Here is a 14,133-nt window from a genome sequence, read left to right as displayed (position 1 = left end):
CCTCTCTGTTTTCATCCACTGTTCACCCTGTTGTATCCCTGGGCAGGGGGCTGGGACCTGCCCTGTTTCCCAGCCCCAGCCCAGGCAGCCCTGGCATGCTGGGGACCCCTGAAGCCGGCTGCAGGGGACCCAGCCTGGGCCATCATCCCCAGTGCTGTGGGCTCTGGCTGATGGAGGGAGGGGGAAGGCGACGCTCTGTGTGACGGGTTGAGTCCCGCGGGCCGAGTGGGGGCCTGGCCCAGGCCCAGGTTGAGCAAATTCTGTGCATGCCCGAGGCTTGGGGTCAACGCCCCTGCTGCCCCCAAAACAGTACCCCTCCACCCACACCGGCTCTGAGCCCCCTGCAAGGGGCAGCGTGTCATGGGGCACCTGCAAGGGAGGCAAAGCCCCTTTCCCTGGGGGGCCCAGCTGTCTGTGTGGCCATGGCAGAGACCCCCCAGCCCCGGGAGCGGGGATCCCCCGGCAGGACCAGTGAGGTGCTGCCTTTAGGGGTGGGGTCAGGGCCGGCTTTAGCAAGTATGGGCCCAATTCGTACTCACCCGGCGGCGTCCGGGTCTTCAGCGGTGGGGCCTTTACTCGCTCCAGGTCCTTGGCAGCACTCAAGGACCTGCCACCAAAAGCCACTGAGGACCCGGGGCGCTGCTGGGTGAGTAAAAATTAAAAAGGCGCCGGAGCGGGGCCCGATTCCGGGGAATCATGTGACTTTGCCTAAAGCTGGCCCTGGATGGGGTGACTTTCTGGTGCTTTGGCAGGAGCCAGAGGGGGTGGGGAGCTGTGCTGGGTTGGGGGCCCAGTGTCCCACCCCCAAGGCCTGGGGTGCCCAGCTATGATGCGATGGCAGCTGCTTCATACCCTGCACTGCTGGTGGTGCCTGCACCCCCCCCCCCAAGACTGGCAGCTGGACTCTTCCAGGAGCCGTTTCATGCCAACTTTTTAACGAGCCGAGTTGAACAGTCACGGGGGTTTTGCCTGGCACCCCTCAGGGAGGGTTCTGGGGCCACCACATGTGCAGGACAGAGCGTGGCAGGATGGGCACGGCCCATGAGGAGTAAGTGCCCCTCCCCAGCCTGCCTGGTGCCACCCCTCAGCCCTGACAGGGCGTCGCGTGGCACCACCCTCTGCTGCCCCAGGAATCAGCCTGGGGGGAGGGGGACGGGAGGACCAAGAGCGAACACCTGTGTCCCTGGCACAAGCACTGCCCCTGGGAATCCCCCCCTGCCCCACCCTGGCCTGTGTGTGCCAGTTGCGGGGGGTGGCGATGGGGTGGCCCCATGGCACCTGGCGCAGATGGTCACCAGGAGTCTGAATAAAACATTGCTGGGAGGAGCTGGCAGCGTCGTATTGATCTCACCTGGCCCTGGCCCTGGCCCTGGCCCTGGCTGCCCTTTGCCCACGCTCAAGGCAGGGTAGAGCCAACAACAGAACCCAGGAGTCCTGGCTCCTCGCCCCTCCCCTCCCAGCCGTGGGGCTAGAACCCAGGAGTCCTGGCTCCCCTCCCCGCCCCGCCCCCCCCCAGCTGTGGGGAAAGAACCCAGGAGTCCTGGCTTCCTGCCCTGCCTCCCGCCAGAACCGAACCCCCCCACACCATAAAAGGGAAGCAGGAAACCTGAGCAGCTGTCCCTGGGGGGCCTCTGAGCCATGTGGCTCCCAGGTCCCTGTAGCTGTGGGGGTGACAGGCCCCAGCCCCCAAACCCTGCCCTCACTGCCCCCCTGCCAGAGCCCAGGGAGGCAGGAAGGAGGCAGAAGTTACGGGCAACCCCTGGCGCTCCCAGTGCCCGCACACCACCCCCACGTCCTCGCTGTGGGCGCAGTCGTGCTGCCCGGGGGGGGCGCTCTGGCACTCCAGCAGGCTGCGCTCAGAGCCCTGGCACTGCACATCGTCCAGCAGGATGGGCAGCGCGGCCCCTTGCCCAAACTCCGCCCGGCGGGCCACCCGCAACGCCTGCCTGTAGCCCAGCTGCCGGCACACAACAGCGGCCGCCCGCCTGTCAAACAGATCGTCGCAGACTGTGCCCCACTGGCCCCCCACCAGGATCTCCAGCCGGCCCCGCCCGGGCATCGCACCCCTGTGCACCAGCCGCACCGTGCCAGGGGGCAGCTGCCAGGTGGGGCCCTTTGCCCCCAGCCACCTCCGGGGCCCCATCTTCCTGGGGTGGTGCCCAACCTCCCGCCTGGGGGGATGGGGGGTGGCAGGGGACAGCAACGTTCTGTGGGGCAGCTGGGGGTTGGGGGCTGGGTGGGTTCTGAAGTACAGCTCTATGCTGGGGGGATGGTGGGTGCTGTGGGAAAGAGGTGGGTTGGGGGTTGGGTGGGTTGTGCGGGGTGGCCCTGTGCTGGGGTGCAGGTGGGTGCTCGGGGAAAGATGGAGGTTGGGGGCTGGGTGGGTTGTGGGGGGCAGTCCTTGGCTGGGGGAAAGATGGAGGTTGGGGGCTGGGTGGGTTGTGGGGGGCGGCCCCAGGCTGAGGGGCTGTTGGGTGCTTGGGGGCCAAGAGGCATGGCTCCGTGGGCTGCTCTTGGCTTCCAGGCACTCCAGCAGCTGCTGGTACCAGTTGGGGGTGGTGGGGGGCAGGCTTAGCCCTGGCCGGGGTGTGGGAAGTTGCTGCAGCACCCCACAGTCCGGGCGAGCCAGGGGCCTGGCGGCTGGGTTGGGCTGAGGGGTGGGCAGTGCTGGGGATGCTGTGGGGGACACAGAGGGCTCTGGGCAGGGGGGGTGGGTGGCAGGTGCTGCAGGGGGCACAGGGGGCCCTGGGCCTGGGGGGTGGGTGGCAGGCGCCATAGGGGGTCCAGCTGTTCCCGTCGGGTCTGAGCCGCTGCCAAGCCGTGGGGTGGTCACTGCGGGCGGCGGGGCCGGTGTGATGAATTCTGAAACAGGAACCCGGGGCGGGGGCTCATTTGGGATACAACTCTGCCCCCTGACACCTTTATCCCGCATCTACAGAACTGCCCCCCCACCCAGTGAGTCAGCACCAGAGCTGGGAAAGAAACCAGGAGTCCTGGCTCCCAGTACCCCTCTGCCCCCCGCCAATGACCCAGCAGCTTTCCAGAGCCCCCTGCCAGCTGCAGTGGTGACCTCGTGCCCCCCCCAGCTCGGTGACCCCCCCCGCACTCACTCTGTGTTGGGCGGAAGGGAATGAGCTTCCCTTGGATGGGGACAGGCACGGGGCTGATCTCGCACTGTCCGGGGGACGCCCGCCTGCAGGGAGAGACGCCCGTTATGGGGGGCACAGGTGCCGGGGCCCATGCGCAGCCCCCCCCCCCGCACCCTGGGAGCCAGCCAAGCTGTGTCAGACCGAGACGGGGCCACTTCTTGCTCAGAAACCTGCCAGGGCCAGCGGGCAAAGGGGAACAGTGGGTACCTGGAGGGGTCCACGATCCGATACAAGATCCCGGCTGGCACGGCTGCACTGGGGATGGCCGTGGCGAGGAAATAGAGCTCACCTGCAGGGACAGCAGGGTTAGTAACTGGCCACCAAGCCCTCTCCTCAGCCACAGCACAGGGGAAACTGAGGCACAGGAAGGAGGCCACACATTTGTGGAAGCAACAAGAATAGAACCCAGGAGTCCTGGCTCCCGGCATTACCTCCTCCACTCTCACCACAGGACCCCAGACCCCTCCCAGCACTGGGGCGAGAACCCAGGCATCCTGGCTCCCAGACCCCTCCCAGCACCGGGGCGAGAATCCAGGCTCCCAGACCCCTCCCAGCACCAGGGTGAGAACCCAGATGACCTGGCTCCCAGCCCCCACAGGACCCCTGACCCCTCCCAGCACCGGGGTGAGAATCCAGGTTCCCAGACCCCTCCCAGCACCAGGGTGAGAACCCGGGCATCCTGGCTCCCAGCCCCCATGCAACCCCAGACCCCTCCCAGGACCGGGGTGAGAACCCAGGCGTCCTGGCTCCCAGTCCCCATGGGACCCCAGACCCCTCCCAGCACTGGGACAAGAACCCAGGTGTCCTGTTGGGACTCTGGCTCCAGGGTGCTGAGGCCCCGGCCTGGGCACCGTGCGCTGCCTGACACGTCCTTGGCCAGGCCTGGCTGTGCCCCCCAGCTCACCGGCCTCGTCCTCGGCGAAGGAGATGATGTGGGGTACGTGGTGGTTGAGGAGGCCAGGGAAGGCGCAGGTCTGGCCCTGGCCCATGCACAGCTCCTTGTAGAGCCAGTGCCCGGAGCCAGCCTCTTCCCGCAGCGACATCAGGCGCCTGGGGGGAGACGGAGCCGTGGGGCCGGTAAGCAGCACGAGCCATGGGGGGGCTGAACCCACCCCCCTTCCATAGGAGCTGTGGAGATGGGTGTATTGCCCCCCTGCAGCCCCTGGGGCACTCAGGGTCAGGAACTTACCCCCGCCCCCGCCACATCCCCCAAGTGTGGTGTTCTGTGTCCCATGCAGAAAATCCCTCTCCCCCTCGTCCATGGGGCACTGGTCAGGGAGACGTCCGAGAGCAGTTAGGGGGCAGCCCCATAGCCCCTCTGGGCCATGGCTAGTTCTGTTGGCATGGCCACGTGCCCACAGCCCCCCAGCGGGGTCCCCAGCAGGGTGTGACACCCCCTGGGGCGCTCCCTCCAGCCCGCAGTAGCAGGCTGTTCTCCCCGGGCCCGGTCCAGGCACCCAACCTACCCGCTCATGAAGTCCCCGAAGATGTAGCGGCCGCGCAGGTTGGGGCTGTGGCAGCCCCGGTACACGTAGCCCCCCGTCACTGAGCGCCCTAGCTCGTGCGAATAGGCGAATATGGGGGGGACGTCGTCTGCAAGACATGACGCAGGAGCAGCTCAGCTGGGGATCGGGGGGCAGCAACCCCCACGCCCCTGCTTGACGCAGCCTCCCTCTAGGGGGGACAAGGGTTTATTGTACCTGAGACCCAGAGTAATGGGTCCCAAAGCCCTTTCCCTGCCCTCTCCCAAGCCATCCGGTCCCCTGACCAGGGCCTGGGTGGAGACAAGGCTCCTTTGAGGGGACCGACCCCGTGTCCCATTCCCTGCCCTGGGACAAGACCCCCTTGAGGAGACAGACCCCTGCCCCATTCCCATCCCCCTGAGCCAGCCAGTCCCCACCCTGTGGCCGGGTGGGAGCCGGCGCCCCATGAGGGGACAGACCCCTGCCCCATTCCCCGCCCCCCTGAGCCAGCCAGTCCCCACCCTGGGGCCGATGGGAGCTGGCACCCCCCGAGGGGAGAGGCTCCTGCCCCATTCCCACCCCCTAAGCCAGCCAGACACTGCCCTGGGGCCGACAGGAGCCGGCACCCCCCGAGGGGACAGGTCCGTCCGGCCCATGGCGCCCTGGGTGCGAGGCGGGACCGTACCGAGCGAGGCGTTGGCGCACAGTGCCTGGTCGTAGCAGGCGAACCCTTCCTTCGCCCGCCAGCCATAGTTGGCACCCGGCACGATGACGTCCACCTCCTCGTACTTGTTCTGCCCCACGTCCCCGCAGAAGATGCGTCCGCGCCCGGCGCCGCTGGTGGGGTCACCCCTGTCCATGGAGCAGCGCCACATGTTCCGCACCCCATAGGCGTAGACCTCGGGCCGGGCCCCTGGCTCCCCCACAAAGGGGTTGTCGGGCGGGATGCGGTAGGGGGGGTCGTCGGGCCCCGGCTCCACGTCAATCCGCAGCACCTTGCCCAGCAGGGACGACCTGGGAGGGAGGCAAGAGAGCCAGGAATAGATGCTGCAGGGGCAGAGCCGGGGGCTGGACCTGGGGGATCAGGGCCCCCAGGGGTTCAAGGGCAGAGCTGGGGGCTGGACCAGGGGGATCGGGGCCCCCAGTGGTTCAGGGGCAGAGCTGGGGGCTGGACCAGGGGGATCAAGGCCCCCAGGGGTTCAGGGGCAGAGCTGGGGGCTGGACCAGGGGGATCAGGGCCCCCGGGGGTTCAGGGAAGGACGCTGCAGGGGCAGAGCCGGGGGCTGGGCCAGGGGGATCAGGGACAGATGCTGCTGGGGCTGGGCCGGGGGGGATCAGGGCCCCCAGGGGTTCAGGAACAGACGCTGCTGGGGCTGGGCCGGGGGGGATCAGGGCCTCCGGGGGGTCAGGGAGAGATGCTGCAGGGGCAGAGCTGGGGGCTGCGCTGTTTGGATCAGGGCCCCTGGGGATTCAGGGGCAGAGCTGGGGGCTGGGCCGGGGGGATCAAGGCCCCCAGGGGTTCAGGGGCAGAGCCGGGGGCTGGACCGGGGGGGGGATCAGGGCCCCCAGGGGTTCAGGGACAGATGCTGCAGGGGCACAGCTGGGGGGATCAGGGCCCCCAGGGGTTCAGGGAGAGACACTGCAGGGGCTGGACCAGGGGGATAAAGGCCTCCGGGGGGTCACAGATAGACACTGCAGGGGTAGAGCCGGGGGCTGGGCTAGGGGGATCAGGGCCCCCAGGGGTTCAGGGACAGACGCTGCAGGGGCAGATCCGGGGGCTGGGCCAGGGGGATCAGGGCCCCCAGGGGTTCAGGGACAGACGCTGCTGGGGCTGGGCCAGGGGGGGATCAGGGTCCCCCGGGGGGCAGGGAGAGATGCTGCAGGGGCAGAGCTGGGGGCTGGGCTGGTTGGATCAGGGCCCCTGGGGATTCAGGGGCAGAGCCGGGGGCTGGACCGGAGGGGGGATCAGGGCCCTCAGGGGTTCAGGGACAGATGCTGCTGGGGCTGGGCTGGGGGGGGGATCAGGGCCCCCCGGGGGGGCAGGGAGAGATGCTGCAGGGGCAGAGCTGGGGGCTGCGCTGTTTGGATCAGGGCCCCTGGGGATTCAGGGGCAGAGCTGGGGGCTGGGCCGGGGGGATCAGGGCCCCCGGGGGTTCAGGGGCAGAGCCGGGGGCTGGACCGGAGGGGGGATCAGGGCCCTCAGGGGTTCTGGGACAGACGCTGCAGGGGCAGAGCCGGGGGCTGGGCCAGGGGGAACAGGGCCCCCAGGGGTTCAGGGACAGACGCTGCTGGGGCTGGGCCGGGGGGGGATCAGGGCCCCCCGGGGGGCAGGGAGAGATGCTGCAGGGGCAGAGCTGGGGGGATCAGGGCCCCTGGGGGTTTGGGGCAGAGCCGGGGGCTGGATGGGGGGGGGATCAGGGCCCCTGGGGGTTCAGGGGCAGAGCCGGGGGCTGGACCAGGGGGGGGATCAGGGCCCCCAGGGGTTCAGGGACAGACACTGCAGGGGCAGAACCAGGGGCTGGGCTGGGGGGATCAGGGCCTCCAGGGGTTCAGGGAGAGACACTGCAGGGGCTGGACCGGGGGGATAAGGGCCTCCGGGGGGTCACGGATAGACATTGCAGGGGCAGAGCCGGGGGCTGGACCGGGGGGGAGGGGGGGATCAGGGCCCTCGGGGGTTCAGGGACAGACGCTGCAGGAGCAGAACTGGCAGCTGGACTAGGGGGTTCGGGGCCTCCAGGGGTTCAGGGACAGACACTGCAGGGGCAGAGCCGAGGGCTGGGCCGGGGGGATCAGGGCCCCCGGGGTTTCAGGGACAGACGCTGCAGGGGCAGAGCCAGGGGCTGGGCTAGGGGGATCAGGGCCCCCAGGGGTTCAGGGACAGACGCTGCTGGGGCTGGGCCGGGGGGGATCATGGCCCCCGGGGGCTCAGGAAGAGATGCTGCAGGCGCAGAGCTGGGGGCTGGGCTGGGGGGATCAGGGCCCCCAGGGGTTCAGGGACAGACGCTGCAGGGGCAGAGCCGAGGGCTGGGCCGGGGGTCTCAGGGCCCTCGGATGTTCGGGGTAGAGCCGAGGGCTGGGCCGGGGGATCAGGGCCCCAGGGATTCAGGGACAGACACTGCAGGGGCAGAACCGGGGGCTGGGCTGGGGGGACCAGGGCCCACAGGGGTTCCGGGACAGATGCTGCAGGGGCACAGCTGGGGGGATCAGGGCCCCCAGGGGTTCAGGGAGAGACACTGCAGGGGCTGGACCGGGGGGATAAGGGCCTCCGGGGGTTCACGGACAGACACTGCAGGGGCAGAGCCGGGGGCTGGACCGGGAGGGGGGGGATCAGGGCCCTCGGGGGTTCAGGGACAGACGCTGCAGGGGCAGAACTGGGGCCTGGACTAGGGGGATCAGGGCCCCCAGGGGTTCAGGGACAGACACTGCAGGGGCAGAGCCGAGGGCTGGGCCGGGGGGATCAGGGCCCCCGGGGGTTCAAGGGCAGAGCTGGAGGCTGGGCCAGGGGGCTCAGGGCCCCGGGGGTTTCAGGGGCAGAGCCGGGGGCTGGACTGGGGGGCTCAGAGCCCTCGGATGTTCGGGGTAGAGCCGAGGGCTGGGCCGGGGGATCAGGGCCCCAGGAATTCAGGGACAGATGCTGCAGGGGTTCAGGGCCCCCGGGACGGGGGGCAGCAGGATTTCGGGGGAGCTGCCCCACACAGCGCCAGCCAGTCTGCACTTTGGCCATCAGGTGGCAGAAAGGAGCGAAGTTTTCACCTATCAAGCCCCCCCACCGCACTGCCCGCCCAGGATAATTTCCCCTAAAATCTCCCCCCCACTCCAATTTCCTGCAAGGGGGCATCTCCCCCAACGCCCCATGCCGCCACCACCAGGCCCACCCATCCCCCCCACCCCATGCTGCCTCCAGGGCCCCCCAATGCCAGGCCTGTCTCTTACTTGTTCTGGGCATTGCCGAAGGCCCCGAAGGGGTCCCCCGCTCGCCCCCCGTCCCCTGTGAAGATGTAGAGCAGCTCGTCAGCCCCAAACAGCAGCTGCCCCCCGTTGTGGTTCGACGCCGGCTCCAGCACCTCCAGGAGGATCCTGCCAGGGAGAGTAGCCGGGTGAAGTGGGGGGGGCACCCCGAACCGGTGGGGCAGATGGAGCGGGGAGGAAGGGTCTGCATGACAGGGGGGCTGGCTCAGAAGTGGCGAGGCGATGCCTAATGGTTACAGTGGGTGGGGGGAGCCGGGAGCCCGGACGCCTGGGTTCTGCTCCCAGGAGTGCCCAGGCGGCAGGCCACTCACCTCTCGGAGCGGGGGTCGGCGGCGTTGGGGTCGTGGGCCGAGACGCGGAACTGGGAGATGCGGACGATCTCGTGGGGCCCGGCGCGGGCGGAGTAGTAGACGTAGAAGGTGCGGGTGGTGTGGAAACGGGGGTGGAAGGCCAGGCCCAGGAAGCCCCGCTCGTCGCCCGCCCAGGGTGAGGTGAGCACGGCCGCCCGCAGGTCCAGGAAGGGGCGCGCGGCCCGCGAGCCGTTGGCCAGGAAGACCCAGATGCAGCCCCGCTGCTCGGCCACGAAGAAGCGGTGGGAGCCGTCCCTGGCGTGCACCATGGCCACGGGGTTACGCAGCCCGTTGGCCACCTCCCGCAGGCAGAGCTGCAGGCAGCCGCGGGCGCCCTCCCGCACCCGGCCCAGCCCCTGGCTCAGCACCACGCTGCCCAGCACCGCCGGGTAGCAGTAGGTGGGGTCGTCCAGCTCCAGGGCGCCGCAGAAGCGGGCGCGGTCGCCCTCCAGCGCCAGGCTGGCAGGGTCCTCGGTCAGGAGGCTCAGCACGGAGCGGCACCGCAGCCAGAAGGCTGCGCAGTACGCGGGGCACAAGCCGGGCAGGGCCCGCACTGGGGAGCTCACGTCCTCTGCATCGTACAAGTGGGCAGCGTAGGGCGAGCACTCCTGCAGGGGCAGGGGAGGGGGTTAGCTGGAACCCAGGAGTCCGGGCTTCCAGCCCCCGCCTGCCCTAAGCCACCAGAGCTGGGGATGGAACCCAGGAGTCCGGGCTCCCAGCCCCCGCCTGCCCTAAGCCACCAGAGCAGGGGATGGAACCCAGGAGTCCGGGCTCCCAGCCCCCGCCTGCCCTAAGCCACCAGAGCCGGGGATGGAACCCAGGAGTTCGGGCTCCCAGCCCCCTGGGTTGCAGGGTTGTGTGGGGTCGAGTGGCTGGGGCGGGGGTCCAGGACTCCTGGGTTCTGTTCATGCCAGGGCGGCTGAGGTGGGGGGTTGGGGACAGGCTGGGAATGGGCCCATGTCCCAGTCTAGACAGGATGTGGGGAGGGCTGGGCCGCTGCCTGGAGCCGCCTGGAGCCATGGGGTGAGGGTGCCAAGGGCACCTAGCAGGGCATGTGTCCCACGGAGCTGTTGGGGGTCCCCCGGCTTCCTGGCCAGGCATGTGGGGCAGCAGCCTGTTGTGGCCTGGTGCCTGGCGCTGTACGTGTCCCCCGAGCCCAGGGCAGCTGCGGGAGGCACGTCGGGAGAACCTGGGCACCCAGGCTGGGAGCTGGGGGGCTTGGGACCAGTGGCTGTAGCCCAGCCTGGAGCCCCCCAGTACCCCCTCCCCCCCATGCAGTCACTGCCAACAGGGCCGCCCAGGCTGATTGGGGGGGCAAGTGAACGGCTACCCCATGTCTGTATGCAGGGGTGAAACGGGAGAGGGGCAGGGCCCCAACAAACCTGACATCGGGGCCAGAGTTCCCTTAACTGCCCCCCCATCCCACTGCCCTATGCCACCAGCTCCACAGCCCCCTGCAAACACCTGTGCCCCACCCCACGCCTAGCCAGGGTGCCTGGCCCCTGCCCCCCCCCACGCCCAGCTGGGCTGCCTGGCCCTAGCCCTCCCCCCTAGCCGGGCTGCTTGGCTTCTGCCTTCCCCATGCCCAACCAGGCCCGTGCGCCCACCCCCCACCCAGCCAGGCTGCCTGGTGCGAGCCCCCTCTCCCCTACAGCCGGGCTGCCTGGCCCTCCTCCTCCCAAGCCCGGCCAAGCTGCCTGGCCCCTGCCCCCACCTCAATGCCCAGCCGGAATGCCTGGCCCCTGCCCCCATCCCCCCAGCCGGGCTGCCTGGCCCCTGCCCCCCCCTCCATGCCCAGCCGGGCTGCCTAGCCCCTGCCCCCACCTCCACGCCCAGCCGGGCTGCCTGCCCCCCCCCCCCCGCAGCTGGGCTGCCTGGCCCCTCCATGCCCAGCCAGGCTGCCTGGCCCCTGCCCCCATCCCCCCATCCGGGCTGCCTGGCCCCTGCCCCCACCTCAATGCCCAGCCGGACTGCCTGGCCCCTGCCCCCATCCCCCCAGCCAGGCTGCCTGGCCCCTGCCCCCCCCCCCGCAGCTGGGCTGCCTGGCCCCTGCCCCCACCTCCACGCCCAGCCGGGCTGCCTGGCCCCTGACCCCCCCCCCCGCAGCTGGGCTGCCTGGCCCCTGCCCCCCCCTCCATGCCCAGCCAGGCTGCCTGGCCCCTGACCCCCCCTCCATGCCCAGCCAGGCTGCCTGGCCCCTGCCCCCATCACCCCAGCCGGGCTGCCTGGCCCCTGCCCCCACCCACCCAGGCTGCCTGGCTCTCATCCCCTCCACGCCCAGCTGGGCTGCCTGGCCCCTGCCCCCCCCTCCATGCCCAGCCAGGCTGCCTGGCCCCTGCCCCCATCCCCCCAGCCGGGCTGCCTGGCCCCTGCCCCCATCCCCCCAGCCGGGCTGCCTGGCTCCCATCCCCTCCACGCCCAGCTGGGCTGCCTGGCCCCTGACCCCCCCTCCATGCCCAGCCAGGCTGCCTGGCCCCTGCCCCCATCCCCCCAGCCGGGCTGCCTGGCCCCTGCCCCCATCCCCCCAGCCGGGCTGCCTGGCTCCCATCCCCTCCACGCCCAGCTGGGCTGCCTGGCCCCTGCCCCCCCCTCCATGCCCAGCCGGGCTGCCGAGCCCCTGCCCCCGCCCCCCCCCTCCATGCCCAGCCAGGCTGCCTGGCCCCTGCCCCCATCCGGACTGCCTGGCCCCTGCCCCCATCCCCCCAGCCAGGCTGCCTGGCCCCTGCCCCCCCCTCCATGCCCAGCCAGGCTGCCTGGCCCCTGCCCCCATCCCCCCAGCCGGGCTGCCTGGCTCCCATCCCCTCCACGCCCAGCTGGGCTGCCTGGCCCCTGACCCCCCCTCCATGCCCAGCCAGGCTGCCTGGCCCCTGCCCCCATCCCCCCAGCCGGGCTGCCTGGCCCCTGCCCCCATCCCCCCAGCCGGGCTGCCTGGCTCCCATCCCCTCCACGCCCAGCTGGGCTGCCTGGCCCCTGCCCCCCCCTCCATGCCCAGCCGGGCTGCCGAGCCCCTGCCCCCGCCCCCCCCTCCATGCCCAGCCAGGCTGCCTGGCCCCTGCCCCCATCCGGACTGCCTGGCCCCTGCCCCCATCCCCCCAGCCAGGCTGCCTGGCCCCTGCCCCCCCCTCCATGCCCAGCCAGGCTGCCTGGCCCCTGCCCCCATCCCCCCAGCCGGGCTGCCTGGCTCCCATCCCCTCCACGCCCAGCCGGGCTGCCCCCCTCACCTGGCACAGCAGGTCACGCAGGAAGCGCCCGCAGCTCTGCAGGCCGGCGGGGTCCAGGAAGCTGCCCAGCGCCTGGAACCTGGCGCTCAGCTGGGCGTCCCGCCGGCCGTCGCAGCAGCCGAAGGCGGAGTACTCGCGGCAGAAGGCCAGGGGCTGGGGGGGCTGGAAGGGCGGCTTGTAGTCCAGGCACTGGGGGTGGGGGCGGCCCCGGCCCAGCAGCAGCAGCAGGGCCCCCAGCGCTGTGGCCCCGGGCCCCATGGCAGTGCCCTGCATGGGGGGCTCCGGGCGGCTCTGCCCGCGCTGGCTGGGAACACGTGTGCAGGGAACCGGGGCCAGGCCGCAATAGCAGGGTGAGCCTGGCGGGAGCCTTAACCCCGCGCACCCCGGCCTGCTGCACACTGGGGCAATCCCTGCTTGTAGGGAGTGGGGGGCTGGGAGCCAGGACTCCTGGGTTCTGTCCGGCTCTGGGAGGGGACTAGGGGCTAGTGGTTAGATGGGGGGGGGGCCGGGAGCCAGGACTCCTGGGTTCTCTCCCTGGCTCTGGGAGGAGAGTAGGGGCTAGTGGTTAGAGCAGGGGGGCTGGGAGCCAGGACTCCTGGGTTCTGTCCGGCTCTGGGAGGGGACTAGGGGCTAGTGGTTAGATGGGGGGGGCCGGGAGCCAGGACTCCTGGGTTCTCTCCCCGGCTCTGGAAGGAGAGTAGGGGCTAGTGGTTAGAGCAGGGGGGCTGGGAGCCAGGACTCCTGGGTTCTTTTCCAGGCTCTGCTACTGAGGCACCGTCCTTTGGCAAATCCCTCCCCTGGGCCTCAGTTTCCCTGTGTGAGGTGGGGATGACGCCACTGGTCTCCAGGGATGGGAGGCTCCATTTTCCTGGGAGTGAGGCAGTTGGTGGGGGAGGGGGAACGTGCATGTGGGCTGGGTGCCAGCCCCACGGCCCCAGGAGAAGGGCTGGGGGTGGGGGGTGGAGGCCCAGGGCTGTGACGGGGGGAGATGACCCCGCCCCCCCCAACACTGCACAGATGCTGCGTTCCTTTTATAGAAAACCTTTATTCCTGTAACACGGGTGGGGGAGGCCCAGGGGGCCGTAGCTTCAGGAACCCCCCTGCGCCCCCGGGCTGAGTGGGGCCACGGTGCTGCCTGGCCTGTTAACTCTTCACTTCCCACCAGCTGCAGGCAGATGCCCCATTCTCAGGGCCGGGTGCACAGGGACCACCCCTCCCTCACCAGTGGGCCCCGAGCCCCCCAGACCCTCCTGCCAGGCTGGGCCCCCCAGGCCGAGGCTGGTTCTCGCAGGAGAGGGGAGTGGGGTAAATTGGATGCCAGCCCCCAGGGCCTCCCCACCTCCAGTTGCCACCTGACTCCTGTGCCCCCCTCAGTCCCTGGGGGGCCCCATCACCCCAGCCTGTTCTGGGGGGAGCCCCACACCTGTTACCCCACTCAAAGCCATGGGCGCTCAGCAAATTGCCTCAGAGGGCTGTGGGGGTCTAGGTGACGGGGCTGGGGGACCCACTGACTGGAGAGAAGCCTCATGTGGACCCCCTTGCCCCGGGGTCAGCCTGCTGGAGAGGTCTCAGGGTAACAGCCTCTTAGTGCTGCCGGCTGGAGTTGCTCCCTGAGCCCGGGGGGCAGGCTGGGCTTAGCACGGACTGGGGTTCATGCTCCAGGGGGGAATCGCTTGGCCCCAACCCCTGGGGACTCACCTCCCGGGGGCCACTGCCCCCTGTTCCCGGGGTGGGCAGCCCGAGAGCCACACAATAAATACCTCCCTGCCCCCGCCCCCCGGCACGGGCTCTCCAGCTGCCCCTCAGGCCCGGGGCCGGGCGGGGACGCAGGAGGGGGGGGCGCTGGCTCAGGACGTAGCCACGGGGGCAGAGGCAGCGGTAGGAGCCGTCCGTGTTGAGGCAACGCCCGTTGAGGCAGAGCGCGGGGGGGCCTTCGGCCTCGGCGCACTCGTCGATATCTGTGGGGAGGAGAGGGCGAGGG

At 70.6% G+C, this 14,133-nt stretch overlaps 2 protein-coding genes across 2 annotated transcripts in view; both read right to left on the bottom strand.

Annotated features, from left to right (window-relative positions):
- Positions 1 to 358: 358 nt before the first annotated feature.
- Positions 359 to 12,410, bottom strand: LOC127036975 (HHIP-like protein 1). Its single transcript, XM_050928261.1, has 11 exons — positions 12,153 to 12,410; positions 8,893 to 9,539; positions 8,546 to 8,689; positions 5,298 to 5,626; positions 4,616 to 4,742; positions 4,054 to 4,199; positions 3,357 to 3,438; positions 3,111 to 3,193; positions 1,721 to 2,676; positions 540 to 642; positions 359 to 369 (listed from the first exon to the last, which is right to left on the bottom strand). Exons 1-11 carry the CDS (start codon positions 12,408 to 12,410, stop codon positions 359 to 361), a joined length of 2,886 nt encoding a protein of 961 aa, XP_050784218.1.
- Positions 12,411 to 13,853: 1,443 nt separating this feature from the next.
- LTBP4 (latent transforming growth factor beta binding protein 4) overlaps positions 13,854 to 14,133 on the bottom strand; it is a 39,420-nt gene continuing 39,140 nt past the window's right edge. The window contains 2 exon segments of the mRNA XM_050928389.1: positions 13,854 to 13,993; positions 13,995 to 14,110. Coding sequence (XP_050784346.1) covers positions 13,955 to 13,993; positions 13,995 to 14,110 — 155 coding nt within the window. The 3' untranslated portion in view covers positions 13,854 to 13,954.

The sequence above is a fragment of the Gopherus flavomarginatus genome, chromosome 18 (assembly GCF_025201925.1).
Source record: "Gopherus flavomarginatus isolate rGopFla2 chromosome 18, rGopFla2.mat.asm, whole genome shotgun sequence".
Classification (NCBI taxonomy): Eukaryota; Metazoa; Chordata; order Testudines; family Testudinidae; genus Gopherus; species Gopherus flavomarginatus.
The sequence above is the reverse complement of the archived record's forward strand: the minus strand, read 5'-3'. Positions and strand labels throughout refer to the sequence as shown.

What these genes read in the sequence shown, in the direction of transcription:
- LOC127036975 (XM_050928261.1), bottom strand. Translation starts at nt 12,410, where the DNA reads ATGGGGCCCGGGGCCACAGCGCTGGGGGCCCTGCTGCTGCTGCTGGGC. An exon ending in GCCGACCCCCGCTCCGAGAG is followed by an intron (nt 8,690 to 8,892) that starts GTGAGTGGCCTG and finishes TCTCCCTGGCAG; the next exon opens with GATCCTCCTGGAGGTGCTGG. An exon ending in CCTCCTTCCTGCCTCCCTGG is followed by an intron (nt 643 to 1,720) that starts GCTCTGGCAGGG and finishes TTACTCACCCAG; the next exon opens with CAGCGCCCCGGGTCCTCAGT.